This window comes from Loxodonta africana, chromosome 8 (assembly GCF_030014295.1).
Source record: "Loxodonta africana isolate mLoxAfr1 chromosome 8, mLoxAfr1.hap2, whole genome shotgun sequence".
Taxonomy (NCBI): domain Eukaryota; kingdom Metazoa; phylum Chordata; class Mammalia; order Proboscidea; family Elephantidae; genus Loxodonta; species Loxodonta africana.
The window spans coordinates 17,341,783-17,369,130 of NC_087349.1; the positions used below are offsets into that span (position 1 = coordinate 17,341,783).

General features: G+C 46.7%; 1 protein-coding gene across 13 annotated transcripts in view; it reads left to right on the forward strand.

Annotated features, from left to right (window-relative positions):
• Positions 1-27,348, forward strand: part of PLXNA4 (plexin A4) — a 516,957-nt gene that overhangs the window by 319,172 nt on the left and 170,437 nt on the right. For 10 of the 13 annotated variants that reach the window (XM_064289709.1, XM_064289711.1, XM_064289708.1 and 7 more), the window contains one exon: positions 4,422-4,553. In XM_064289709.1, coding sequence (XP_064145779.1) covers positions 4,422-4,553 — 132 coding nt within the window. The other 3 variants (XM_023539977.2, XM_023539982.2, XM_023539985.2) reach the window with 3 other exon arrangements.

A 27,348-nucleotide genomic window follows, 5' to 3' on the forward strand; every position in this document is an offset into this window, starting at 1 on the left:
CAGTGCTGAATAAGATGGGCATGGTCTCTGCCCTCAAGAGACTCACAGTCCCAGATATACTTACCCAAGTGCTCCATTTCTGCCCCCTCACGGGGGCAGGGGAGGGGGGCGGGCACCAGCTCTGCAGTTCGTCATCATTGTTTGGCTTCTTGCTATCCAAAAGAGCTTAGAATCACCTGCACATTTTCCTGATCCCTCCTCCAGACCACTTATAAAAAATCTTAAATAAGACTAGTCATAACACTCGTGCTTGGGAAATCCCCCAGTTCCACATCTCGACTCAGAAAAGTGCCTTTTTCTGTCTCTAAGTCAGTTTTCCTTCCCTGACCAAACTCCCTGAAGTCCCACAGAGACTCCTTATTTTTAAATACCTTTTGATGTGGAACCTTGTCAAAGCCTTCTGGAAAAAATCTAAATAGCTGAGAACCAAGCACCGAGCTAAGAATTGGGAGACCTAGGTGTTGGTCCTGTCATTGGTGTATCATTGGACTTGGACAAGGCACATAACAGCTCCAATCTCAGTTTCTTCATTGGTAAGATGAGAATTATTATGCTGGCAGTCCACATCATAAAAATTTTACAACCATCAGATGAGAAAGTGTTATTTAAGAATGCTTTGCAAGGTATAAAACAAAAATATAAGGGATTGTTATCTCAAAAATTTACAACAGCATTTTCTTCATTCGAATGCCTGTTTATCTCCCAAAAGAGCTGTAGCATGGTGCCTGCCTCACCTTGAGGGAGTGTTTGTTTAACGTCAACTACTTTCACTCCTTGGACCCTGTTCAAAGTGAGAATATTGTCTAATATAAATACATAAAAACCTGGACACCAGAGCCAGTCAGACCTTGGTATGGGTCAAGGCTTCACCATTCACTAAATGGTGTCATTTACCTCTTTTGTGCTTCACCTGTAAATGGGGATAGTATTAATCCTTATTTTACCAAATTAAAAGATTTAAATGAAAAAATAAATACATGTTGAGCATCATGTCTGATGCATAGTAGCCAGTCAATAAATAAGGTCTATATAAGGACCAAGCCAGCAGCAGGTGCATCCTATGTAGATTTTATGAATGTCCATCAAACACTCAGCAAATCCCACAACAACCCTTTAGCCATTTTCATGGCATGAGACTCTTTTAGCGGAAGTATAAATGAATGTTTTCCTTTCTGGTTTCCGAAACAAGCTGGGGGTTGGAGGAGAGAAATGCCTTTCCAGTTTACTAGTTTCTCACTCTACAGACTGTGAAGGGTGGGGCCACACGGCCCCTCCAACCTCCCCAGGGAAGGCCAGCCCCGTGAAATCGTGCCCCATTGGCTCCCCCTGGCCTCTTGTGTCCCTGCCTCAGGTCACCTGGCTTCCTGTGATGTCCACCTGCATCCAGCATGGCAGCCTCATCCTAAAGAGCTGAGAAGTTGGGGCCAAGTGATAAAGAGGGCCGCTCAGGCACTGAATCCAATTTCCCTTGGGGACCAGACCAAGGGGCATTGGATGGGACTTAGTTCCACCAGCGTTCCCTAGGGAAGCCTGCTTCTGCCACCAGCTTGTGGTAGCTGGAGTCCAGCCAGGGCACTCAGTATCACTCTCATGCTGTGGCTCCAGGGGCCGACTCACAGCTGGGGATGAAGCTTGCCTGGGCCAGGGGCCAAGGCCATCACTGCTGGTCAGACTTGGGTGGTAATCCCAATTGGTTTTGTGCAAACTCCAATTTTCATCAAGATTAAGAAACAGCCTTGCCAGGGTGGACATCTGGCGGTTTGGGAGTGGAAACAGAAGACGGAGGGCTACTGGAATCTGGGACATTTTTATTTTCAGTGCTAAACATACCCCTCTTCCTTTCATTCCTTTGCCTTTATTTATTAATGTTTTATGAGCTTAATGGGGAGCCAGCAAAGAGGAGTTTTAACTTCATTCATTTATTTACTCATTCTTTTAATAAATACTCACCAAGCTCAAGTGTGTGAGCATCAAAACCAGGAATGAGTGGCAAAGGCTCTGGAATTGTAGGGACCAGAAAAAAGCCTTGACCTCACCCTCTGTTCTCCGTGTGCACTGACCGGGAAGGAACCAGGGAATCCCACCAGGAATAAGCTCTGTAACGTCTTCGGGGTGGTAGGAAGAGCACAGACTCCAGAGTAAATCCTGGATTCTAGTTCTGCCCCCACGTTTTGTAATAAAGCTCAGGCCAGTTGTTTAACGTACCTTCTTTTCCCTTCTTCATCCATCATCAGTGTTAGCAGTTAGGACTTTTGATGTTGTCCAAGGGGGGATAAAGTTTTCTTACTTTAACTATAAAGAAGTATCTTGAGTGCCTAGGAAGCCTGGACATAGGCCAATGGTGCAACAACATCGTCACAGACCAATTTCTTCCGTCTCTGTGCTTGATCTCCCACGTTCCAGCTCCACTCTTAGTCACAAAAGGACCACCAACAGCTCTCCGAACTGCACATTTCTTTGATCCTACTGAGGGAGAGGATTCCCTAGATGGTGCAACGGTTAACACACTTGACTGCTAACCAAAAGATCGATGGTTTCAAGTCCACCCAGAGGCACCTTGGAAGACAGGCCTGGTGATCTAAGTCTGAAAAATCAGTCATTGAAAGTCCTGTGGAGCACGGTTCTACCTTGACACACATGGGAGTCGCCATGAGTCAAAGTTGACTCAATGGCAACTGGTTTGGTGTTTGAGTTTCTGGAGGCAGAGGATAGATCTTCTCTCCCCCTATCATGAACCAAAGTCTCTGCTTGGCCCTGAATGCATCCACCTGAACCAACTGTTGTGGCCCGGGGCCTGCCTTGTGTTGATTGGCATAGGTTTGCTTTCTGTCAATCACAGTGGAAAGAGGGAGAGGAAGCTGAATTGTTTATACTCATCAGGGACCATCCCAGGAGATGGGGTTGGACTCATTCTCACCCCAAATTGGGAGACGGGGGTAGCGGATGCTGGAGAGGCCATGCAAGTTGTGACAAATGAACACTAAGCTGTAGGACTGAGTGGATAATACGAATAAGGAACAATGGGCAAAACCATCTTCCACAGTGCCCGACTTCTAGGCAGGGCCTGAAAATAATGCTGAAAAGGGAAACAAACAAGACCTGGAACAAACCTAAAATCAAACACAACGTGGTGTCAGGAGTAAGTAAATTCAACAGAAAAGAGAGGAGGCACACTTTCAGGTGAACTGATGTGACCAGTTGTCTGTCATGTGCATGGTGTCCTTCCTGGAACTAGGTCTTCTGAATAAATGTTTTATTCTCCTTGATCTCAGGATAGATTAAAAATTAAACAGTAAGACTTAAAAATAAGAGTATGTAATGGGAATATCTGGAATGTAATTGTTTTTTAGTTTGTTATTAAAATCTCTGAAATAACACTGTGGATATATTAGTCTTATACTAATGGCATCTAATCAAGTTTTGTAACCTCCTAGCTATCGCCTCCCCTGTTTCCCTCCAGCATTCCCACTTTTCCTGCATTTGCTTCCTACTTAGGTAGTGACTCTGTTAGCCCTGGGCAATGGTTGTGTTGGAGCTACGTGCTGAGACTTGTGATGGTTCTAGGGGCTGAGGACAGCACCCAGGGGCCCACGAGAATAGCAGGGGTTTGGGAAGCCCATATCTTTTTGAGATTCATCATCAGTCATGAAGAGTGTGGGCAAAGGTCTTTTTCCTGATCACCACATCATCTAAGCCATCCTAGGAAGAGTTTGTGAATGGCCCAGGGGTGATCTACTTTGCTAAGTGTTCTCATAAGCTTGAGTGTGACTCATGCCTGAAGCACATTTTCCTGTAATGCCATATCCCCTTCCCTGGAGACATGACTAGAACACCTAGGAGATCCCAGGACCCAAAATCTACTCCAAAATCTGATGTATCAGCCAGTAGTTTCAATGGCCAAAAAGAGACCATTGGTGTACAACTCCTGGAGTTGGCTTTTTGCCTGGTTTCTCAACACAGGACCACAGTGGTACCTGGGCAGCAATTTCAAGGGTCAGCCCACATCCCTACAGTACATTTCCTTCTGCTAACAAATGCATCAAATAATATTGCCTTTCTGCGGTTGCTAAGTCAACCTCAATTATCTGCTGTTCGCCCATCCCTCTCTTGCCCCCCAATACCATCCCCATTCCCTTCTCCAAAGAGATGCAAGCAAGACTTCAGGGGCTGAACCTGAGGCGTATGGAACCAGACAGAACAAGACTGGAATCTTGGTGAAGCCCAGTTGGGGAGCTCCCTTCCGTTTTCTTTACCGTTCCCAACATAAGCCTTCCTTCCTGGATGGCAGGCTTATTTTGCTCCTGCTCCAGGCAGAACTCACTTCCTCTCCTTGGCCATTGGGAGGTCTCAGGGCTGAAGCTTGAGCATGAATGATGCTGGGTCTGAAATCACATTGGCTCTCCTCTTCCTCTTCTCCACAGATCCGAGTCGATGGGCCCAGTGGCAAAGCCCACCAGTATGAGACGGTGCAGGTGGTAGACCCAGGCCCTGTCCTTCGGGATATGGCCTTCTCCAAGGACCATGAACAGCTCTACATCATGTCAGAGAGGCAGGTAAGGCTCAGAGCACTTTCCTAGGCATAAGTCTGGCCGCTCAGTACCAGCCTATAGACAGCTACAGGGGAGCCTGTCACAGAGAGGTGATTTCTTAGGCTCTGTGTGTATCCTTTCATTCATGCTGCCTGGGGACTGAGGCCAGGTGGGCTGAGGCAGGTAATGAGACGTTTAAAATTTTGGTGTATCTGCTAACTTCAAAATGATGGTATGTATAGGTTCAAGGCCAGCATGTACTTGCTTTTGAATAAACATGGTAGAGATGTCCATTTTGTGGTCCAGATTGCCCTATACAAAGTTACTCTTCTGGCCCAAGGCACCCTGCAGTGGGCAAGGATTTGTTGCTGAGAGAGCTTAGTTGAGGGAGCATCATGGAAGGTTCAGGAACAGGGTCTGTGTGTGTGCAATGCAATGACACAGTGTATGTCCTATGCCCTCGTGGGCACCAATAACTCAGATGGAGCCTTCAGGGAATTCCCCAAAGCCAAGCCAGGAAGAACAAGTCAGGCACAGGGATCGCTGTTAGCTGACCCTGAGTGGGAAGTAGCAAAGTTAGGATTGGTTCTGGAACTCGGCTGAGAACTAAGTAAGTCTTTGGGGGTCCCTGAGCTCAGGCCAAGAGTTATATGTCTGCAGCAGGCAAAGGAAGATGTTCCACCTTGGATTTCCCATGCATTTGAGGGTTTTCCTGGGGCCTTCTAATTCACTGTCTAGAGTACTCTATACCCCACCCAGGTGTGGCTCAGCACTGTGATCTCCACTCCAGTTGTTTCTATATAGGGTGGCGGTTCCCGGGCACAGTCCCTCCAACCCATGAATATGTATACGTACAGACAGCAGCCATGAGGGGCCAAGCCCCCTCTTATTCATCTTCATCAGTGGGAACTGAACTCCCTGGAGGACCTGCGGACAGAGTCTGGATTGTTCCAGCCTGTCCCCTCTCAGCACAGTGTGGGAAATGAATGCCACATTATACCACCCACGGGGCTTGTCCATTATGCCTTGGCGGCCAGCGGCAGCTCCACTCTCCCCAAGAGCTTGATGACATCTTTTCTTGGTGTGGGACTCCCCATTCTCCTGGCTCCAGCCATACTGGGACCCATTGTGGTCCTCTAGTGGAGGCTGACATGGTTGGGAGTGGCCTGATGTGGGGCCAAGGGGGGAGCATGTCGTCCTGGGAGTGGAGACTTGTGAGCTGGTCAGCAGCTGGGCGGGTGTGAGGCTGCTTTCTTGTCTGTGTCCCTTGCCCTGTTTTAATGGGACCCACAATCCCCACTCCCTGTCCACCTCCGAGTCCCTAAGAGCTGAGGGGAAGTAGCTTTCCTTGGTGGAATGAATCCTTTTGAGAAGACACAAGTTCTCCTCAAGGTGAATATTTAGGAGTTCTTTCCCAACCTGAAAACCAAGATTTCTGAACTTGGGACTTAAAACATCTAAGGGCTTCCAAAAATGGAAATGATAAGCTGTGTGGAGCCTTCGCCTCAGCCTCCTCCCGTAACTGAGTTAGGAACTCTGAGCACTGCTCCTCTCCTGAGGAGCCATTATGGATCCTTTTTGCTCCATTGCCCTCAGCCCACTCTCTCTCCCCAGTAGCACAGTCATTACCCATCCAGACCTGGCTGACAGGCATGCTGGGAGCTCTGGATTTGGATGGATTGGAAAGGAAAGGAAAGGAAGGCAGGAACAGATTGGGCCAGAGTATTCACCATCTTAGGGCTGCTCCTCACAGAGGTGGAGGGGGTCTGCCAGTAATCCCAACCCCAAGGGCCCTGACACCTGGGTGAGGCTGGTATCCAGTGGGTGTAGATTAATTTGAGTTTCAGGCCTCATCTTTAAGAGCCATCTGATTCTTCAATTAGGCTGGGGCTTCCTGCTGGGAGATGGCACTTGAAGAGTTAATAGAGATGGCAGAACAGTGGGTTTTACTAAGAGGGGGATCATTTTGATTTAGTCAGCAACTCAGCAAACTGTAGGGTGTTGCCTCAGGGCATGGAGAATATTCTTCACCTTGTGGTGGACCAGCCAGGAAAGCAGGGGCCCTTCTCTCTCCTAAACTCTCCTCCATCCCTTCTCAACCCAGGACTTCGTGGATGGTAACCCTGGTCTGTGCCCTTTCCACCCAGCTCTGATTTTCCTGATTCCACACGGGGGAACACAGCCTGGGAAGACAATTTGACAAACAGGAGAAATACATTGCATCATATTTTAGTAGTTGTAAAGTAATTAATGAATCTGTAGTTAAAGGACGTTCCAGAGACATCAACTGGCTTGGTCTTCCTACTGGAAGACTTCTTGGGTTACAGTCTTCCTCAGTCCACATGCTGAAAGGAGGCCAGCTCTCAGCATGAGACAGGGTGGGTGGTGGAGAGGAGGGTAAGTGTCATATGGGTGATAGAGGTATGGAGAGTGTGTGCACACAAATGCTATACATTTCCTGACTCTGTGATCATAGAAAAAAAAAAAAAAGCTGTTAAATCCTCAGTGCCTTTCATTAAACACTCAACAAACATTTATGGAGTACCTATATGAGTCAGGATGGTGAGACTACGTCTCACATATTTTGGACATGTTGTCAGGAGGGATCAGTCCCTGGAGAAGGACATCATGCTTGGTAAAGTGGAGGGTCAGAAAAAAAGAGGAAGACCCTCAATGGATGGATTGACACAGCGTCTGCAACAGTGGGCTTAAGCATAACAATTGTGAGGATGGTGCAGGACTGGGCAGTGTTTTGTTCTGTTGTACATAGGGTCACTATGAATTGGAACCAACTTGATGGCACCTAACAACAACGTATGAGTCAGAAACTAGCTTGATGGCATAATGGAGAAGTACTCAGCTGCTAACTGAAAGGTTCGTGGTTCAAACCCACCCAGCAGTTCAGTGGGAAAAAGACCTAGTCATCTGCTCCCATAAAAACAGGTTCTGCCCAGTTGGTTCCAACTCATGTTGACCCACTGTACAAAAGAACAAAACACCTCCTGGTCCTGCACCATCCTCACAGTCATTGCTATGTCTGAGCCCATTGTTGCAGCCACTGTGTCAATGCATCTCATGAGGGTTTCCCTCTTTTTGCTGACCCTCTACTTTACCAAGCACGATGTCCTCCTCCAGGAACAGGTCCCTCCTGATAACATGTCCAAAGTACGTGTAACGAGGTCTCTTCATCCTTGCTTCTGAGGAGCATTCTGGCTGTGCTTCTCCCGAGACAGATTTGTCCCTTCTTTTGGCAGTCCGTGCTATATCCGATATTCTTTGCCAACACCATCATTCACAAGCATCCGTTATCCTTCTGTCTTCCTTATTCATTGTCCAGCTTTTGTATGCGTCTGAAGTGATAGAGAATACCGTGGCTTGGATCAGGCACACCTTAGTCCTCAGTGTGACATCTTTGCTTTTTAACACTTTAAAGAGGCCCTTTGCAGCAGATTTTACCAGTGCAATATGTAGTTTGATTTCTTGATTGCTTCTTCCATATGGAAACCCTGGTAGTGTAGTGATCAAGAGCTACGGCTGCTCACCAAAAGGTCGGCAGTTCAGATCCACCAGGAACTCCTTGGAAACCCTATGGGACAGTTCTGCTCTGTCCTATAGGGTTGCTATGAGTTGTAATCAACTCAATGGCAACAGTTTGTTGTTGTTGTTGTTGTTGTTGTTGTTTTTGCTTCCATAGGCATTGACTGTGGATCCAAATAAAATGAAATCCTTGACAACTTCAGTCTTTTCTCCATTTATCATGATGTTGCTTATTGATCCAGTTGTGAGGATTTGTTTTCTTTATGTTGAGAGGTAATCTGTATTGAAGGCTATAGTCTTTGATTTTCATCAGCAAGTGCTTCAAGTCCTCTTCATTTTCAGCAAGCAAAATTGTGACATCTACATATCACAGGTTATTAATGAGTCTTCCTCTAATCCTGATGCCCTGTTCTTCTTCATATAGTCCAGCTTCTCGGATTGTTTGCTCAGCATACAGATTGAATAGGTATGGTGAAAGGACTCATAAAGATTACAGACAGGGAAACGCCATAGGAACAGGTCTACTCAGTCACATGGAGTCTCAATGAGTTGGAATTGACTCATCGACACCTAACAACATCATAGGAGTCAAGCACTCTTCTAGATACTAGAGAATCAGGGAGGTCAAAGATCCTGCCCTCATAGAACTTCCATTTTAGGCAGAGACAGACAAATGAATGGGTGAATGAAGGAATGATGTATGTCAGGTAAAGGTGAGTATACCGAAAACAAAAACTCAGGAGGAATAAGGCGATGGCTGGGGAAATGCTATCTTAAAAAGCATCTGACATTGTCAGGGAGGCCTCCCCAGAAGAGAATTTTGTGTGTGTGTGTGCTTTAAGTGAAAGTTTACAGTTCAAGTTAGTTTCTCATGCAAAAATTTATATACACATTCTTATGCGACCCTAGTTGCTCTCCCTACAATATGACAACACACTCCTCCTTTCTACCCTGGATTTCCCGTATCAATTCAACCATATCCTGTCTCTTTCTGCCTTCTCATTGCGCCTCTGGACAGGAGCTACCCATTTAGTCTCATGTATCTACTTGAGCTAAGAAGCACACTCCTCACCAGTATCATTTTATATGTTACAGTCCAGTCTAATCTTTGTCTGAAGAGTTGGCTTAGGGAATGATTTTAGTTCTGGGTTGACAGAGTCTGGGGGCCACGTCTTCTGGGGTTCCTCTAGTCTCAGTCTAAGTCTGGTCTTTTTATGTGAATTTGAGTTCTGCACCCTACTTTCCTCCTGCTCCATCAGGGACTCTCTGTTGTGTTCCCTGTCAGGGTGGTCATTGATGGTAGCCTGGCACCATCTAGTTGTTCTGGTCTCAGGCTGATGGAGTCTCTGGTTTATGTGGCTCCTTCTCAGAAGAGAGAACTTTTGAAGTGAGAGTGGGATAAAAGGAGGTGACTGGGGCTGGCAATCTGGGGGAAAATGGTCCAGGCAGAAGGAACAGTAAGTAGGAAGGCCTCGAAGTGGGCATGTGGTCCGGTGTTTTGAGGATGCTGGGAGGGCAATAGTGGAGTGAGAAGTGAAAAGTGGTAGATGACGAAATTGGAGAGAGGCTGGCTCCAATCACATAGAACCTCAGTTTGCAATCCATAAAATGGCGACACAAGAAATAGTATTGTTTGCATCAGGTTGTTGCGAGGACGAAATGATGATGTTCACTTAGAAAGTGCTTAGCTTAGTATCTGGCTAAGAAGGAGCATTCAGTAAAGCTTAGCTGGCATTATGGTTATTTGTGAATGGTTACTTCTACAGCCAGGATACCGTTTCCATTCTTATGGATAGTGTGTGTTCATCTCTAGTTCTCTCTTAGCGAGGGCTGCTTTCCATCCACTCTTCCTTGGAGCGCTAGCGTGCTCAATGCTAGGTGCCAGTGCTACTCCGTGATACACCTGTCTCTTCGGGTGTAATATTATGTTTTGCCCTGTCTTTTTTCTTCATGAGTCAGGGTACATCTCTAGAGTGTGTGTGTGCGTGCATGTATGCGCGTATATATGTGTCCATGTGTGTGCGCGCATGCATTTTCATGTGTATGGTCCGTGTGTGCACACACACGCATGCCCTCCCCTGTGTCTGTCCCGTCTGTGTATCTCTGCCTGCCCCCTCTTGCTTTTTGCTGCTTGCGTGTAGGTGAGGTGTATGCATTTACTAAAACTCCAGGATCCCCAAGGGAACATCTAGGCACGCTGAAACCACAGTGATAAAAACATGCCAAACTGCTAGGAGGGAAGTGAGAGGGAATGTCAGCACAAGAGATAAACAAGGCGTCCTGGGGCGCCTGAGGGCCCTCAGGGGGAGCAGCAGCAGTCCCCACACACGCCAGTCTCTCCTTTGAGGTGGCCCAGGTAAAGTACAGAGTTCTCTGTAAATTTCAGCATCTCTGGCATCTCACATACTTGCCCCTCCTGGCCCAAAGGCCAGAGTCCCAACACACGTTTCTGTCTCCGAGATGTACATCAGTCAGGCCTGGGCCAAAGCCACCCGTCAGGAAACGAGAAAGGGGAAATGAACCCCTCCCTCCCCCAGGTCCCTGCAGCCTGCATTCTTCAGGATCATAAAACCTAGGACAAGGGGAGACCTCGGGATTACCTTGCCCAGGGATACCCACAGCCTCCTCATGCCAGGGGACCTACCGGGTGGTGCCTCTCAAGCCCTGCCTGTGGGCCAGGAGACAGATGCCTGCAGGGGGTTAGGAGGTGAGCCTGGAGGTGGATCACCCTGCTTGCTGAGTCCCCAGGAAAGCATGGCCAAACAGGGGCGGCTCCAGGTGGCTCCTTTGAGCATAATTTAGCAGCAAAGTTTCGAAGGTTATCTTGCTTTATACCCTATCACCTAGGCCTGATTCGCTCATTCATTCAACAGCTATTTATTGAGTACCTACTATGTGCCAAGTGCCAGCCTAGGCACTGGGGATGCAGCAGGGAAGAAAAGGTAAATATGGCGGATGTAGAGAAGCTTGGCAGTTTTAGCAAGAGGAGGCAGCAAAGAAAGAACAAATACAATAAATGCATTCTATATAAAAAAAAAAAAAAAATTTTTTTTTTTAATGGTATATTAGAAGGCAGTGAGTGTTATCACTTATCAAGCAGGGGGAGTGACATCAGAAGAACAGGTGGGGCAGAAGGGTTATAATTTTAAGCAGAGCAATCAGCTGGCTCATGGCAAGGTTAACATTTGGACAGAGGCGTAAAGGGGTGAAGGGGTCACCTGTCGGTGTCGTCTTAGCACCTTTCCTTTTCTTGGAGTCCTGGTGGCTCAATGGTTAAGTGTTTGGCTGCTAACCGAAAGGTCAGAGGTTAAAACTCACCAATCGTTCCATGGTCGAAAGATATGGCAGTCTGCTGCCATAAAGATTATACAGCCTTGCACCCCTACGGGGCAACTCTACTTTGTGCTTTAGGGTCTCTGTGAGTCAGAATTGACTCGACAGCAACAGGTTCCTTCTTCTTGGCAATTCTTTCCAAGTTCTTTGCTGGAAGTCTGAAATTGAGAGGCAGTTAAGCCTGCTCAGTGAGAGGGGAGAAGAGAGGACATGTTTGTGACTAGAATTTTTACCATCCTGAGAGGTTCAGAGGGAAGGGTGGGACAAGGGCATGGGGTGCTAGGATCCCAGAAAAGCTCATGCCCCTGTGGGACCTGGGACCCCTCCCTGGGTGGTGCATTGGCCAGCGACTGCCTAAGTGACATGGGGCCATGACTGTGCCTCTGTATCCCTCCCCCTCACCCCAGGCACCTGCTGAGGTTGAGGAGGTGAGATGGGGCAAGCCTGGAGGTTCACGGGTGTGGATTTCATGCAGGGGCTGGTTGTGGCTTCTAAAGATGAGCTGGGTTCCCGCAAGGCCCTTGTCAGGTGGCTTTGGCGGCAACACAGCCGTCTCCCTGTCATCATCCTTCCACCACCGTGAGGACCGAGCTGTATGTTCCAGTTTGTGTTTGGATGGCTGACACTGTGACAAGCCCATTTGGACATTTGCTCCTGGAGCCCAGGCAGGGCTGTTCCCATAGGTCCCTGGAAGGAGCTTAAACGCTGCCTGGAGTGAGTGACAGCATGTGCCACCTCAGGCACTAGAAAGAGCAAAGAGCTGCTGGAGCGCTTCACCCAATTTCACTCAGGCAGCGGCACTCACATGTGTCGGAGCCGATCCGGCAGGTCCCCGCACATCATTCCCGAGATGTCCGTGCTCCTCACTTCCTTCTCAATGAAGGCAGAACGTCTCCATTCTACCGTCGTGGAACTGGAGGAAACCAGAAAGGGGAAAGGAACCCCTCCCCCAGGTCCCTGCAGCCTACATCTTCAGAATCATAAAACCTAGCACAGGATGAGACCTCGGGGTTACTTTATCCAGCACCCCCTGCTGTAATGGACAAGGACTCTGGAGCCCAGGGGAGCAAGTAGCTTGTCTGGAGGCATCTGGCCAGTTAGGAAAGGAGTGTGCTAGGATCCCGGGCCAGCTCAGGATGGTCAGGCCTTCCCCAGGTCCCCTTCCAATGAGGGACATGGAGGTCTCTGGCGAAGCAGGAGCCTCATTCATCTTTGAGGGAGCGCTGCAGGAAGCTTATATACCCATTGCTGCAGAGGCCAAAGCAAGCCTAGATGGATAGATAGCTGCCATTGAATGACTCTCACTCATGGCAACCTTGTGCACAATGGTGTGAAACGTTACCCAGTCCTGCATCATCCTCATGGTCGCTAGCAGTTCATCATTTTGGTTATCGTGCCTGTTCATCTCAGGGAGGGTCTACCTCACTCTCGTGGACCTTCTCCTTCACCAAACATGGTGTCCTCCTCCAATGACTGATCCCTCCTGATGACGTGTCCAAAGCAAGCAAGTCCAACAACGGTCTGTTACGATCCACAAGGTTTTCATTGGCTAATTTTCAGAAGTAGATGCCCAGGCCTTTTTTCCTAGTCTGACTTAGTCTGGAAGCTCTGCTGAAACCTGTTCACCGTGAGTGACCCTGCTGGTATTTGAAATACCGTTGGCATAGCTTCCAGCATCATAGCAACATGCAAGCACCGCAGTATGACCGACTAACAGATGGGTGGTGGAAAACAGGCCTGGTCAGGGGCAAGAATTTGCTGGGGGTGGGTGGGTGGAGTGGGCTAACGGGGGCCATTGGAAGAACTAAGGACCCTCCCCCACCACCGTTCTGCAGGTTGAGACCAGAGTCCCCCTGCAGCATCGACTCCAGAGCATCTTGAAGTACATGGAGCCCCAGGCAGAGGCAGCCACCCTTAGAGGAAGAAAGCAGGGGAGCACCACCCCCCCACCACCACTCTCCTGTCCGTAACAGAAATGCTTCTCCATTGTCACTCATGCGGGCTTGAAGGTTTCTGACATCTGAGTGTGATCTGAGAAGGTCTCTAACATCTCAGTGTGATCTGAAAAGGTCTCTAATATCTGAGTGTGATCTGAGGTCTCTATCATCTGACCGTGGTCTGAGAAGGTCTCTGTCATCTGACTGTGGTCTGAGAAGGTCTCTATCATTTGACCATGGTCTGAGAAGGTCTCTGTCATCTGACCGTGGTCTGAGAAGGTCTCTATCATCTGAGTGTGACCTGAAAAGGTCTCTAACATCTGAGTAGCCAACATCTCTTTGGAAGAGAAACGGCCTCAGCCAGGCATCTCTGGGACCATCCATGAGGCACTAGGAGGAAGAAATGGATACAGGCTGGAGACCTCGGCGTGGTCATGTGTAGGAGATGAACTTGGATTTAACCCTAGTCCCTTGTACTTTGCAGCTCTGCCACTCAGAGCAAGTCATTCAAGCTGTTTGTGCTTCGGTTTCTTCATTTGTAAAATGTGAACAATGATCTTACCTCTCCGGGTTTTTAGGATTAAAGTTAATATATGTAAAGTGCCTCACATATAGCAGGCTTTTAGAAAATTCTGGGTGTTAGCATCATCATTCTCGTTATTATTATTACTGTACTTGTTAGGAAAGGTGTCATTGCCAGGGCAGGGATTCCTGGACAAGTCTGTTTGAGTAAAAGCCAGCTCAGCGCAGACATCAGCTACCAGGTTTTCCCTGGTGCCCCCTGTCTATTGCACATTCCCTCAGGTTTAGGATTACCCCTGAGCTCTTCCTTCAGACCTGTTAGCACTGCATTCCAGGGGCTGAAGGCCCAGGGCCTGTGGTCTCCCACCTAATCAGAGAGGGCTGTGTCACCTTGAAGGGGCTCTGTGGAGTTTTCCTTGTCATTCTACTTCTGCTTTGGGGATGGAATTTTAATATATTTGAGTCCAGCTCCATTGGGTACTTGAAGTTGTCACAGATGGGGCAGCCAATAAGGCTTCTGACTCCATCTTTTCTAGGAAGGGGAAACAACATGTGCCCCTCTCTGTGCCCCAGACCAAGAGAAGACAAGCAGAATCCAGGTGGGCGAGGGAGGCTGACAGGAGGAAGGGTGAGGAAATCCACAGCTGGCGATTAGGGAACTGCGTGGGCAGCTCTCTAATCCTGAAGTCTATTAAGCATCTGTCCCCAGAAATTGCCCTGACAGTCAGATCTCCTTCCCTCCACTTGCCACCAGCATCCAGTGTTTTGGGTCATGTTAAGTGCCATCCGAGAGACAGCCACCTGTAATATTCCATGTGGTGGCACGGGAAGACGCTCCACAGGGTGGGTGGGCAAGGCCAGGGGCTGCATCTCTGCCACCTTACAGACCCTCATGGATATTTATTAAGCGCCCACTGTATGCCAGACATGAATTCCCTGGGTGGTACATATGATTAATGTGCCTGCTGCTAACTGGAAGGTTGGCTATCCAAGTCTACCTGGAGGTGTCTCAGAAGAAAGGCCTGGTGATCTAATTCTCAAAGGTCAGCCATTGAAAACCCTATGGGGCCTGTTCTGCTCTTACATACACGGAGCCACCCTGAGCCAGGTCTACTGGATGGCAGCTGGTACGCTGAATATGAAAAGAGCAGAAGGAAGTCTGTCGCAGAAGCTCTGAGGGTTAGGATGGGAGGAATCTCCAGTTGAAGGATATTGACACAAGAGGCGTCCTAAACTCATTGCCGTAGAGTCAGTTCAAACTCATGGTGACCCTACAGGACAGAGAAGAACTGCCCTATAGGGTTTCCAAGGCTGTAATCTTTACAGAGGTAGACTGCCACATCTTTCTCCCAAGGAATGGCTGGTGGGTTCGAATCACTGACCTTTTGGTAGGCAGCTGAGCGGTTAATTAGGGCTTCTTTTATTCTTGTGGAGTTCGAGCTGGAGGAGTAAAGAGATGTCAGCTTGAAAGGTACACTGTCCTCATGAGGTTGCGTGTCCAGCCACGGACTCTGGTCTGGAGGTCGGAGCTCTGGGGGTGTTTCCCAAGAGCACCCCAATCTTCACTTTGTGCCTGACCCCTCAGTCCCCTCACCCCTCTAACTCAGGGTGGGTGTGGAAGGAAGCTGACTCAACAATCCCAGCCCCTGCCTGCTTTTCAGGATGATGTCTGAACGGACGTGGCTGCCTTTTGTGAGGACTGATTGATTTGTGCTTTGAGTTCTGTAGAAAGAGAGACTGGAAATGCCGGAGACCTGAGTAAATTGTGTACTTGGTTTGAATAATGATGAGACATTTCAGATGTAAGTAGGTGTGTGTTAATTTATGCCATTGTTCAAGATGACTAGTTGGCATTTTTGATGTCACATGACTTTACCAAACACCGTAGAGGTGGAGGAGAAATTACAAGTGGCAGAATTATATCTGATAGGAGTCTTTTAAGCGCGTTTCAAATATGACGAGAAGACAATGGAGACAGGAATTTGAAAGTGCATCAGAGACACATGCAGCCATTTCCAGGGACTGAGGAAGGGCTGAGGGGAAGACTCTCTGGATGCTTATTTAAAAGAAAGTTGTGTAAAACAAAGAGGAGGTGGAGAAACGGACATAGCGCGACTCCTCCTAAAATGACACAGAGCCGGTGCTGGAGGCTAGCTCGTGACACACTGGGTGACTTGAAGGCTGTGAGCTTTGGAATCACCCTGGCCTGGTTCCGGTACTGATTGTGTCACTTCCTTCCTCTGTGACCTTGGGCGCTTCAGTTTTCTCAACAGTAAAATGGTCATATGCCAGTACCCGTGGATTGGGTTATTATAATGAAAAACTAGAAGATGTATATAAAATTCTTAGCTCACAGGATGAGGACTCAGTAAATCTCAGTTTTCGTCATTATTTCAGTATGCTGGTCACTGTTATAAGACCATCTGTATTTCATCGGCCTGTTTGTTGCACTGTGGTGGCTGGCATGTTGCTAGGAGGCTAAGAATTATCCAACGGGGCAAGGAAAGAAATTATTCAAACTTTTTTTTTCTTTTAGTTTTTATTTATAACGAGAACCTAGGCTTTACTAATATTTAATCTGAGGGCAGTGGTGGTCGAGTGGTAGAATTCTCACCTTCCACGCAGGAGACCTGGTTTGATTCCCGGCCAACGCATCTCACACACAGCCACCACCCATCTGTCAGTGGAGGTTTGCATGTTTCTATGGTGCTGAACAGATTTCAGCGAAGCTCCTAGACTAAGACGAACTAAGAAGAAAGGGCTGGTGATCTCCTTATGAAAATAAGCCAATGAAAACCCTGTGGATCATAACAGTCTGATCCCATTGTACATGGGGTCGTCATGAGTCGGGGACCAACTCTACAGCAGCTAGCAGCAACAACGTTTAATATATAGTTGATACTTGTAAAAACTGCTTGGGGCAGTGTTTGACCTCCTCCGACCCCACAAGGGGGAAGGAGAACTAAGACCACTACGCAAAGCTGACTCCTACGAGGCAGAGGCCATCTCTACTAATTCTGACCCCAACCGTCCCTCAACACAGCACTCTCTTCTTCTCTGCTGGGTTCAAGAACTCATTGCAATGGCCACACAGAACTCACAGACCATACTGACAGTTATGGGTTTATTAGGGAAGTAACAGTTACAATTCAGGCTCGAGAACACTCAGGATACAGTTCTTCCATCAGGACAGACTCTGGCCAGCTGTGCTTGCAGGCACGCCTCTCCCTGGACCTCAGTCTCTGCCCAGAGGCACTCAGCTTTCTCTCTCCTTGGGCCGGGAAGCACACCAAGCCATCTCCTGCTGCAAAGTCTCTGCTGCTGAGTCTCTTTTTCCTTGGTAGTGGTGGGCTCCTCCTCTCTGCTCTGGAATTGGCTGTCTTTTAAGGCAAAACTGACCAATCTCCTTGGTGGGCTACAATGACCCTATCACACAGTTACTTGGGTGGGAGTTACAATAGCATGGCTAGAAAGGTCACACACAAAAGTAATTAACCGCACCATAACACTGGGTACTGTCTCCTTTCCTTGTCTATACATCAGCCACTCAGGTGTCAGGAAGGCATGCAGGTACAGCAGGTATAGGGGAGGTCCACTTTTTAGAAGGGTTGACCTTAGTGTCTTCACTGGTGGACTGGGTTTCAGCGTATGGCAGCAAAGTTGCCATTTTTGTGTGGCAATGTCATAAAAACAACCCTTTAAATAGAATCTTTACAATACTTTGGAGTGAGATGGGAGTGCCCACGTGAATCTTCCATACAACATCGAGGTTTGCTGGTTCTGGAAACGTGATTAAGCCTTTATATTTTAAAAGAACCAAAATGTCCCACATTTGCTGACCTTTTCAGTACTGACAAGCAGCTGTCGGAAGTAGGCTGCCTGGCTGATAACTCTGAAGAAATAAACACTTCATCTTCCGCTTCAACATAAAGGTAACGCTAGAACACAGAGTAAGAAAGTAACTACTTCTAGAAAGGATTTATGGCCTGCAGAAACCATTTTGAGGGAAAAAAATGGATGATTGGAAGTATTTTCATTACTATGTGGTTTTGTGGCTTATGTATGACACTTCAAAAAACTCGTATCTACAGACTTTAAAAACTTGGAAACAGAATTGTCTAACTGGCTTAAAAATCTTCCAAATGAAGAATTTCTGAAAGTTTTGACCCATTTATTAAAACATATATATATAAATTCAACACCTTCCGATTCATTGCAAGAAGAGCCGATTGACATCAGAGAAAATAGAAATCTACTAGCTGAATTTCAACAATCTTCACATAATGGGTCGATGAGACCAAAATAACAATAATAGTAAACCCATATGTGCTTTTTGCATCTCTCTGTCCATGAAGGTGTCTTTTCTGCTACGACAGCCCTGAAAACCAAGTGTGGACATGAATTGAACCCTCAGCCATAGAAGCCATGTGGACCTAAGGGCGAGACAAAGATTTTAAAATAATAATGATGCCAGTGCTAACAAATCCCTCTCACCACTATTAATAATAACTTTATTAATGATGGTGAAATGTTTTGTATCATTAATAAAATCGATTTAAAATTAAGAGGCTATTTTCTCACTTTTTTCTTTCCTAATTTTGTGTACGTTTGATAATACAATATTGCTAGTAAGTAGACTATTTATATTCTTTATAAATAAATATACATGTATTATGGGTCCTTGCTCAAAACCTTTTTCACTTTTTTTTACTGTGGGGTGTGCATCCAAAACCATTTAGGGACAGCTGGTCGGTTCTTAGAGCCCCATTCAACCTGCTAGGGCAGTAGCTAAGACTTATGGCGGCTAACCGAAAAGTCGGCAGTTCCAGTCCACCAGCTGCTCCTTGGAAATCCTGTGGGGCAGTGCTATTCTGTTTTATAGAGTCACTATGAGTTGGGATCAAGGTGACGGCAATGGGTTGGGTTTGGGTTATTAGACTATAAAAATTTGTGGCTACTCCATGAATGGATCTTGTCTCAATTTCTAATTTTCACTTGCCTGATACTTTCTGAAACTGTCTCCTTTGTACCTAGGAGTTTGTTGTTTAAATCCAGTGCAGAGGTCCGTAGAACCCACTATGAATAGTATGGGCGGAGTGTCTTTATACCTGGGTAATTTACCCCCCCTGCCTTCTAGAACTTTCTAGGGCCCAGATGCCTGAACAGTAGACACAATTCTCTCTGGGAGAGACCAGGTGGAGTTTGAAACAGTGCTGACAGATAAGAAAACCCCAGACAAGCAGACAGCATTTGCGTGGCTGTGGCCATTAAGCTGGCATATTCCTCTATAAATATGGCCAGGATGACTGTGCGGAGCTGGGAGACAGTTTTCATAGATACAGATCTGTCAGTCCAGGATTAGTCTGTTCTCATGACATCTCCCATTCCCCACTTAACCCTCCTCTCTTCTCATTTCACTGCCATTTCTTCCTTGGCTTTGTCCTGTTTTTTGGTATTCCTCCCGCTTCTCCTTATTTTCTCCCCAGCCCCTTGTCCCATTCCTCCCACCTTCACCTTCCATCCCCCAGTCTCAGAGGAGGGAGGGGGGCTGGGATGGGTCAGGCCAGTGTTTTTCAAACTGCCGGACATGACACATTAGTGGGTCAAGAAATCAATTTAGTAGGTCACAAAATCAATTTAAAGGGTCATGACCAGAATTTTTTTTTTAATGGAATAGGATAAAATAGAGCAGAACACTGTCCATCAAACAGAGTCAGGATTGCTACCATTTGGAAACTATTTCTGTACACATGTGTGTGTCCTGGAATGCGATGTAAAGCCTAGTACATACAGTGGCAACAAGTAGACAAGGTGACTTCAGCTTTGAGCATTCCAGGCAGTGCTAACGTCATCGCCTGTCCTTCCTGTCATTTGTATTCAGTGAGTTCCCAACTCAACCAATTCAGATTCAGTAGTTAGGTTTTTTTTTGAACCCTGGTAGCACAGTAGTTAAGTGTTCAGCTGCTAACCAAAAGGTCGGCAGTTTGATTCAGATTCAGTAGTTCGGTTTTTTGTTTTTGTTTTTTGAGCCCTGGTAGCACAGTGGTTAAGTGTTCAGCTGCTAACCAAAAGGTCGACAGTTTGAATCCACCATCCGCTCCTTGGAAACCCTATGGAGCAGTTCTACTCTGCCCTGTAGGGTCACTATGAGTCAGAACAGACTCGATGGCACCAGTTTTTTTTTTAAGTTAGGTTTTGACTGTTTGGTTTGGTGGCTGTGGTGTAGTGGATGAGTCATTGGACACCATGAGGCTAACCGGATTCATGTACCCGACTTCTTGTGAGATCTTAACCCATCCCTTCTCTCTGAGTCTCAGTTTCCTTATCTGTTGGCCAGATCAATGCTTTCCAACCTTTCTTTACATTAAGGAGCACATGGACAATGAATGTATTTTAGGGCCCACCAGGCTACTGGAGGCCCCATCAGGACTAGGGGGGACCAGCCCTGGGGACTCTGTCCTGTCCAGGCAACTCCCAGCTGTCCCAAAGGCTGAAAGGACCAATATGGCAGCAATGCTGTGACCCATTCACAGCATCACAGGCTGTCAGGACTCACTAGCTGGGAAGCATTGGTCCAGATGATCACAATGACCCATGGATGCCTGTGAATATTGACCGTGTAACTCTGTGTGCGACTGCTGTGGGGTGGCACAAACGGTTAAGTGCTGGGCTGCTAACCATAGCCACACAAAGGTACCTCAGAAGAAAGGCCTGGTAATCGGCCACTGAAAACCCTATGGAGTACAAGTCTACTCTGACACATGGGGTTGCCATGAGTTGGAATCAACTCGAGGGCAACTGGTTGGTGGTTTGGTCTGTTGGTCACTAACTGTGTGCAGGCCCCCATGCTGGAATCATGCAAAAATGCACTTGACTAGCCCCACACCCTCAAAACCAAAAAAAACAAACCCGCTGCCTTCCAGTCAATTCTGACTCATAACAACCCCATAGGACAGGGTAGAACTGCCCCATAGGGTTTCCAAGGAGCGGCTGGTAGATTCGAATCGCCAACCTTTTGGCTAGCAGCCCTAGCTATTTAGTGCTCATGCCTGCCGCCTGCAGTTTGTAAGAGGAACCGCAAGGACAGCGCCTGCTGAGTCACTTGGCCTTACTTCATTGGCCCCTCCTTGCCTGCAGCCCTGACACTGGAAAGTGTCTTTTCTCTCTTGGGAGCTGACCATAGCCCTCAGGAGACCCCACAATCTTGATCTTTCCTAGTCCCGGACCTGAACCTGAGGCACGTCAGGTTGAGAAGGCCAACTCCAACCTCTCTCCAAATGCCAAACCCCACTGCACAGGGGTGTGCACTGGAAGGAGAGAAAATAATGACTGCCTTTCTAAGAGCCGAGCATGGGTGGGTGCGTCCCCCCGGGTGGCTAGCAGAGTGCTTCCTGCAGGCCATTGTCCACATGCCGCTGTTTCCTGGGGACTTTGCTGCCCAGATCCCTGCCTTGGGCCATTAGCAAAGGGGCTGGTCATCATTAACTACTTGGCATTGACTGATGGCAGCGAGTTGTCTTTGGCCATGCATGGACTGGTGGCAGGCAGTTAGTTGACCCCTGGAATTTGGAGTTTATTCTGCCATGAAGACAAAGAAATAAATGAGAGCTATGAAGCCCCTCCTCCCCCCACCCAGTTAGATACACTGGTTAGAGGCAGCTCAACAATCTTGGCTAACTGCCCCCCATACCGCACCCACCAGAAGAACCCTGACTCCTAGTCCCTTGGCTGTGACTCCCAGGTCCCTGGTACTGCCTCCACCAGGCTTGTGAAACGAGGAGAGAGAGTCCTATCCCTTTCCCGCCCTCTGGAGCCTGGTGCCACGAGAACAGAGTGCAGCAACTTGCAGGCTGGAGAAGATGCAGAAATGCAGGTTAGATGTAAGAGACCCATTCCATCAAACATGCTCATGTATCATGTTGTATGTTAACAGGCACCACAGGAATCATTCTGTATAGGAAAGAATTCTTTTAACACGCTCTGCATTTATTTACATTGTCTGGTCATATTTGGTATTTTTAAAGTGAGATCTACTTATTCTTAGAAGCCCTGGTGGCACAAAGTTGAAGCACTTGGCTGCTAACTGAAAGGTTAGTGGTTTGAACCCACGAGCAGTTCCACAGGAAAAGGACCTGGCAGTCTGCTCCAGTAAAAATTATAGCCTAGAAAAACCTATGGGACAGTTCTACTGTGTCACACAGGGTCTCTATGAGTCAAAATGGATTCGGCAGTACCTAACAATAACAGCTTAAGTGTTTATTGCTCACTTACTACAGAGGTTGGCAAACTACATCCCAAATCTGATCAGTCACCTGGTTTTGTAAATAAAGTTTTATTGGAACTCAGCCATGGCTCCCCCTCGATTCATTTAGGTATTGTCTGTGGCTGCCTTTCCCACTACAACAGAGTAGTTGAGACAGAGCTCATATAGCCTCTGCAAAGCCTAAAATACAACCTGTCTGACCCTTTATGGAGAAATATTTGCTTTCCTCTGTCTGACCTACTACATGCTAAACCCCAATGTCAGGGAATGAAAGGGATAGGTACAAAAGAAGTCTCCAGCAGGGCCATTGTCCTCGGGGAGGTTACAAGTTGATTAGGGACAAGGCTCTTAAGCACATAAAGCACAGGTGGCCAACACTTTGTCATTTCCTGGGCAGCCACACGGTGTGTCACCCTTGGGCGTCTGCTTGCATCCTGCCCCTGCTTCAGGGCTTGTATTCCCCCTTGAGTTCTAGCCCCATACCTCCTCTGGACTCCACGCTCCTGTAGGGCAGAAAAAAACAACAAACGAACCCAATACCAAAGAGTCAGCTCCAACTCCTGGCAACCGTGTGCATGTCAGAGTAGAACTGTGCTCAATAGGTTTTCAAAGGCTGATTTTTTTTGGAAGTAGATCACCAGGTCTCTCTTCCAAGGATCCTCTGGGTGGACTCAAACTTCCAAACTTTCAGTAACCCGTCTATTAACCGTTTGTACCACCCAGGGACTCCCTAAAGGACAAGAACTGGTCTTTATGTTTGTCTTTGTAGCCCCCATAGGATCCACAGGGTGATTTGTACCACGTGGATACTCGATAAACATTTGCTGAATTTAAATTAATCCTCACCCTGATTTGGGGAAGAGGGGAGAAACCTACATGAAATGACCTTCCCTTCATTTGTTAAAAACCAAATCCCAAATGGATGGGCCAAGCTCATGAGCTCTGACTCCCTGCATCTAACCTCAAGCCCAAACCTTGGCTGTCAGCCAACGTGCCAAGAAGCCGCCAAATAATTGAACCATTCTGGTAACTGACTTAATAATAGGCTACTGTTTCTGGGGGAGATCCTACAGATTTGCCTTAACGGAAAAAGGGGCCAAGTGATGCATTCCTTTTCTGCCTCCCCAAGAAAATCTCCTGAATCTCACCACTACACAAAAGAAAAAAAAAAAAAGCTTTTTTAAAAATCAAAATGAGAATATAATTTTACGTGACAGGAGTATTTATACGGCTGCTCTTTCAGTGATGAATTTATCCGGGGGCCGAGTACCTCCCCCAGATGCCAATCCATAAATCAGAAAATGCTATTACCCACTGGCTATAAAATGGAGCTCACCCCCAGCACAGAGGGCTCATTTCAGGAGCGGCTGCCCCATTCCTGGGCCAGAAATGAGTTCAGAAAACCCACCTGGCTGTCCAGGGACAGGAGAAATGGCTTTCCCTTGATAAATAATCAGTCTTTCCTCCCTCTCGATCCCTTCTCCCCTGGAAATATGTAGAATTAATGGCAGGAATAATAGTAACAGGGCTAACTAGACCGAGACAGGGCAGAGGGCAAGAGTGAGAGCTGAAGAAGCGGCAGCTTCTCCAGACAACCTCTCAGCTGAGTTAAAATGCAGTCACGAGTAAGCAGCTCGGAGACAATTTCGTGAGAGTCCCCCTTTGTGGGCATTCCTCCCGCAGGCACCCACCAAGGACAGGCAGGGGGCCAAGAGAGAGACTGGGGAGGGGAAGTAATTGCAGAAGAGGCTGGGAGACAGGGGGAGGAATGTACTGGGTCTGCTATGATTCATCCAGTGTTGCTGTTGTTTTTTTTTTTTTCTTACTTCAGAACCTGTGCACTTTGATTTTTCTCATAGATTTTTATTTTGTTGTTGTTGTTGAGAACATACACAGCAAAACACACACCAGCTCAACAGTTTCTACGTGTACAATTCAGTGACATTGATATTTTTCAGGTCGTATAACCGTTCTCACCCTCCTTTGCTGAGTTGTTCCTCCCCCATTAACTTAAACAACTCACTGCCTCTTAAGGCTCCTATCTAATCTTTCAAGGCAGACAATTCTTTACTAGTTAAGCTAAAACCTTGCTTGGTTTTAAGAAGACATCAGGGGATATTTTGCATTTAAGGTTTAAAGATTGTCTCAGGGCAGTAGTTCCAGGGGTTCATCTACCCTCCATGGCTCCAGAAAGTCTGGAGTTCATGAGAATTTGGAATTCTGTTCTGCATTTTCCTCCTTTTGATCAGGATTCTTCTATGGAATCTTTGATCAAAATGTTCAGCAATGGTAGCCGGGCACCATCCAGTTCTTCTGGTCTCATGGCAAAGGAGCCAGTTGTTCATGGAGACAGTTAGCCACATAGTCCATATGCTCCTTCTATTCCTGACTCTCCTTCTTCTGTTGCTCCAGGTGAATAGAGACCAGTTGTGCTTTGGATGGCTGCTTGCAAGCTTTTAAGACCCCAGGCTCTACTCAAAGAGCTAGAAGGTAGAACAGAAGCATCAAACATGTTATCAGGCCAATTAACTGGGGTGTCCCATGAAACCATGACCCTAAACCTACAAAGTTTTGGAATCCCATGAGTGTTTGTACATAAGCAGCCTCAGCAGTTACTCTGTGTTGTTGTGATATCTATCATACAACTTTTACCAAATTCGACTTTTTACACATGTATTTATTGACAGCACTTACAATAACCATACCCTTAATCAATGCATTATTGTATATTGTACAATATGTTATTGTGTGTTGTTATTTCATTAGCTTCCCTCAAGTCACCCTCCCCCTCCCATTTATGGCTACCCCATGCACAGTGGGATAGGACCATTATGCTCCATAGGATTTTTATTGGCTGATTTTTGGCAGTAAGTTGCCAGGCCTTTCTTCCTAATGTTATTGTGTACTTTGTTTTTAATTTCAAAGGACACGTGTTGGAATGGGGAGGGAACATAAAAGGCGTTAACTTAAAGAGAAGTTGCAAAGATAGTAAAGAGAGGTCTTATGTATCCTTCACCCAGTTTCCCCCAAAAGACGAGAGAGGATGAGCAGGAAGGAGGCAGGAAAACTCTTCTGGGGTGTATGGTCAATGTTAAGAAGTCACCACTCATATTCACTTGACAAATATTGGGGATACAGTGTGGACCAAAGAGACAATGCCCAAGTGTTTTTGTGGCTCACACTCTAGAGGAAATGCAGGGTAGAAAATAAACAAATCAGCAGCTAAATAACCAAGATCATTTCTACTACGATAAGTGCTATAAAGGAAATAAACCAAAGTCCTCTGATAGAGAGAACCTGCGACAAGTTTAGACTAGGTGGTCCGGGATACCCTCTCTGAATCAATGATGTGTGAGCTGGTCAGAAGAGACCTGCCAGGAGAACATTCCAGGCAGAAGGAACAGCAGGTGCAAAGAGCCTGAAGAGGCTGCCCTTGGTATATTCAGGTAACTGAATGATAGTGCCCGTGCGGAGAGAAGGCAGGAGCAGGTGGAGGTCCACAGTGAAGGGCAGGACACAGACAGCTTTGAGAATCATTCCAGCTGTCCTGGGGGTGGTGTATGGTCCACTATGCATGACTCACTTTCTATCTGATCCATCGGGTATAGCACAGTTGGGGATTTGCGCAAAAAGGAGAGCCCCCTCTGCCCATTGCTTACTGGCAGGAGTGACCTTGCTTGAGCCCCTTGTTCCACTAGCACACCTGGCCAGGAGATAAACACTCCATAATCAAACAACAGTGATGAGAGTTATATAGTGCTTAATATTATCCTGGCAGAGGATTTTGGGTTTTTGGGTGTGTGGGTTTTTTTTTTTTTACATCAGCTTTGTTGAGTTAAAATTTAAATACGACCACCAATTTTCAGTGTACAATTATAAGGTGATGATGGCATAGTTTTGTATCTTGATAACATTGATGGTTACATGAATCTATACATGTGATAAAATGACACATACACACTTCATACCAATGCCGATTTATTCGTTGGTTTTGATAGTGTACCACGGTTAAGTAAGATATAACTCTTGCAAGAAATTGGGTGAAGGGAACATGGGACCTCTCTGTACTGTCTTTGGAACTACCTGTGAATTTATAATTATTTCATAATGAATTTTTAAGAAATTGAAAAACAACATCAGAAAGTTTTAAATATAGAAGGAAAGAGGGAAATAAAAAAAATTACAGAACAGTAATAATTATTGCAGAGAAGTCCAATTTTTGCATACAAAACTTGACGGGCAAAAGTTGGAGGAGAACTAGGATATTCACATAGTCTCAAACTATATCCCCAGGGTATTTATTAACAGAAAAGATAAAAATAGTAACTGCACAGTGAAGAAACCCAGCAGCAACCACCTTACCAAGTGATCAAGGTCAACACCATCAGTAACAAGACACACCAACATCATGAGCCCCTATATGATGCACTGAGGAGGTCACCACATCACTTCCATGGCTTTTTCCCCAAAACACATAACTTTGTTCTAATCACGAGAAAATATCAAGCAAACCCATATTGAGAAACATACTATAACATGTTGCTGTTGTATGGTATCAAATCGATTCCAACTCATAGCAACCCTATAGGACAGAACAGAACTGCACCATAGGGTTTCCAAGGAGCACCAGGTGGATTCGAACTGCCGACCTTTTGGTTAGCAGCTTGAGCTCTTAACCACTTCACCACCAGGGCTCCAGGCTATAAAATAAAAAAAAAAAAATAAGTGACCATTATTCATCAAAAGTGCCAAAGTCATGAAGACAAGGAAAGATGCAGTAACTGTATAAAAAGGAGCCCTGGTGGTGCAATGGTTAAAGTGCTCTGCCACTAACTGAAAGGTTGGAGATCGAAACCCACCGGCTTCTCCATGGGAGAAAGATGTGGCAGTCTGCTTCCATAAAGATTACTACAGCCTTGGAAACCATATGGGGTAGTTCTACTCTGTCAAGTGGGGTTGCTATGAGTTGGAATCCCCTCGATGGCACACAACAACGGAGAGGTATAAGGAGCCTGCGTGCCAACCTTTTAGCTAGTGCAAAAAATCTGACCAAACCAAACCCGTTGCCATCAAGTCAATTCTGACTCATAGTGACCCTATAGTTCAGCTAGTAGTCAGCACCTAACCATTGTGCCACCCAGGGACTCCCCATAAAGATTCCAGCCAAGAAAACCCTGTGGAGCAGTTAGATACACTCTGCTATACATGGGATCACCATGGGTCAGGG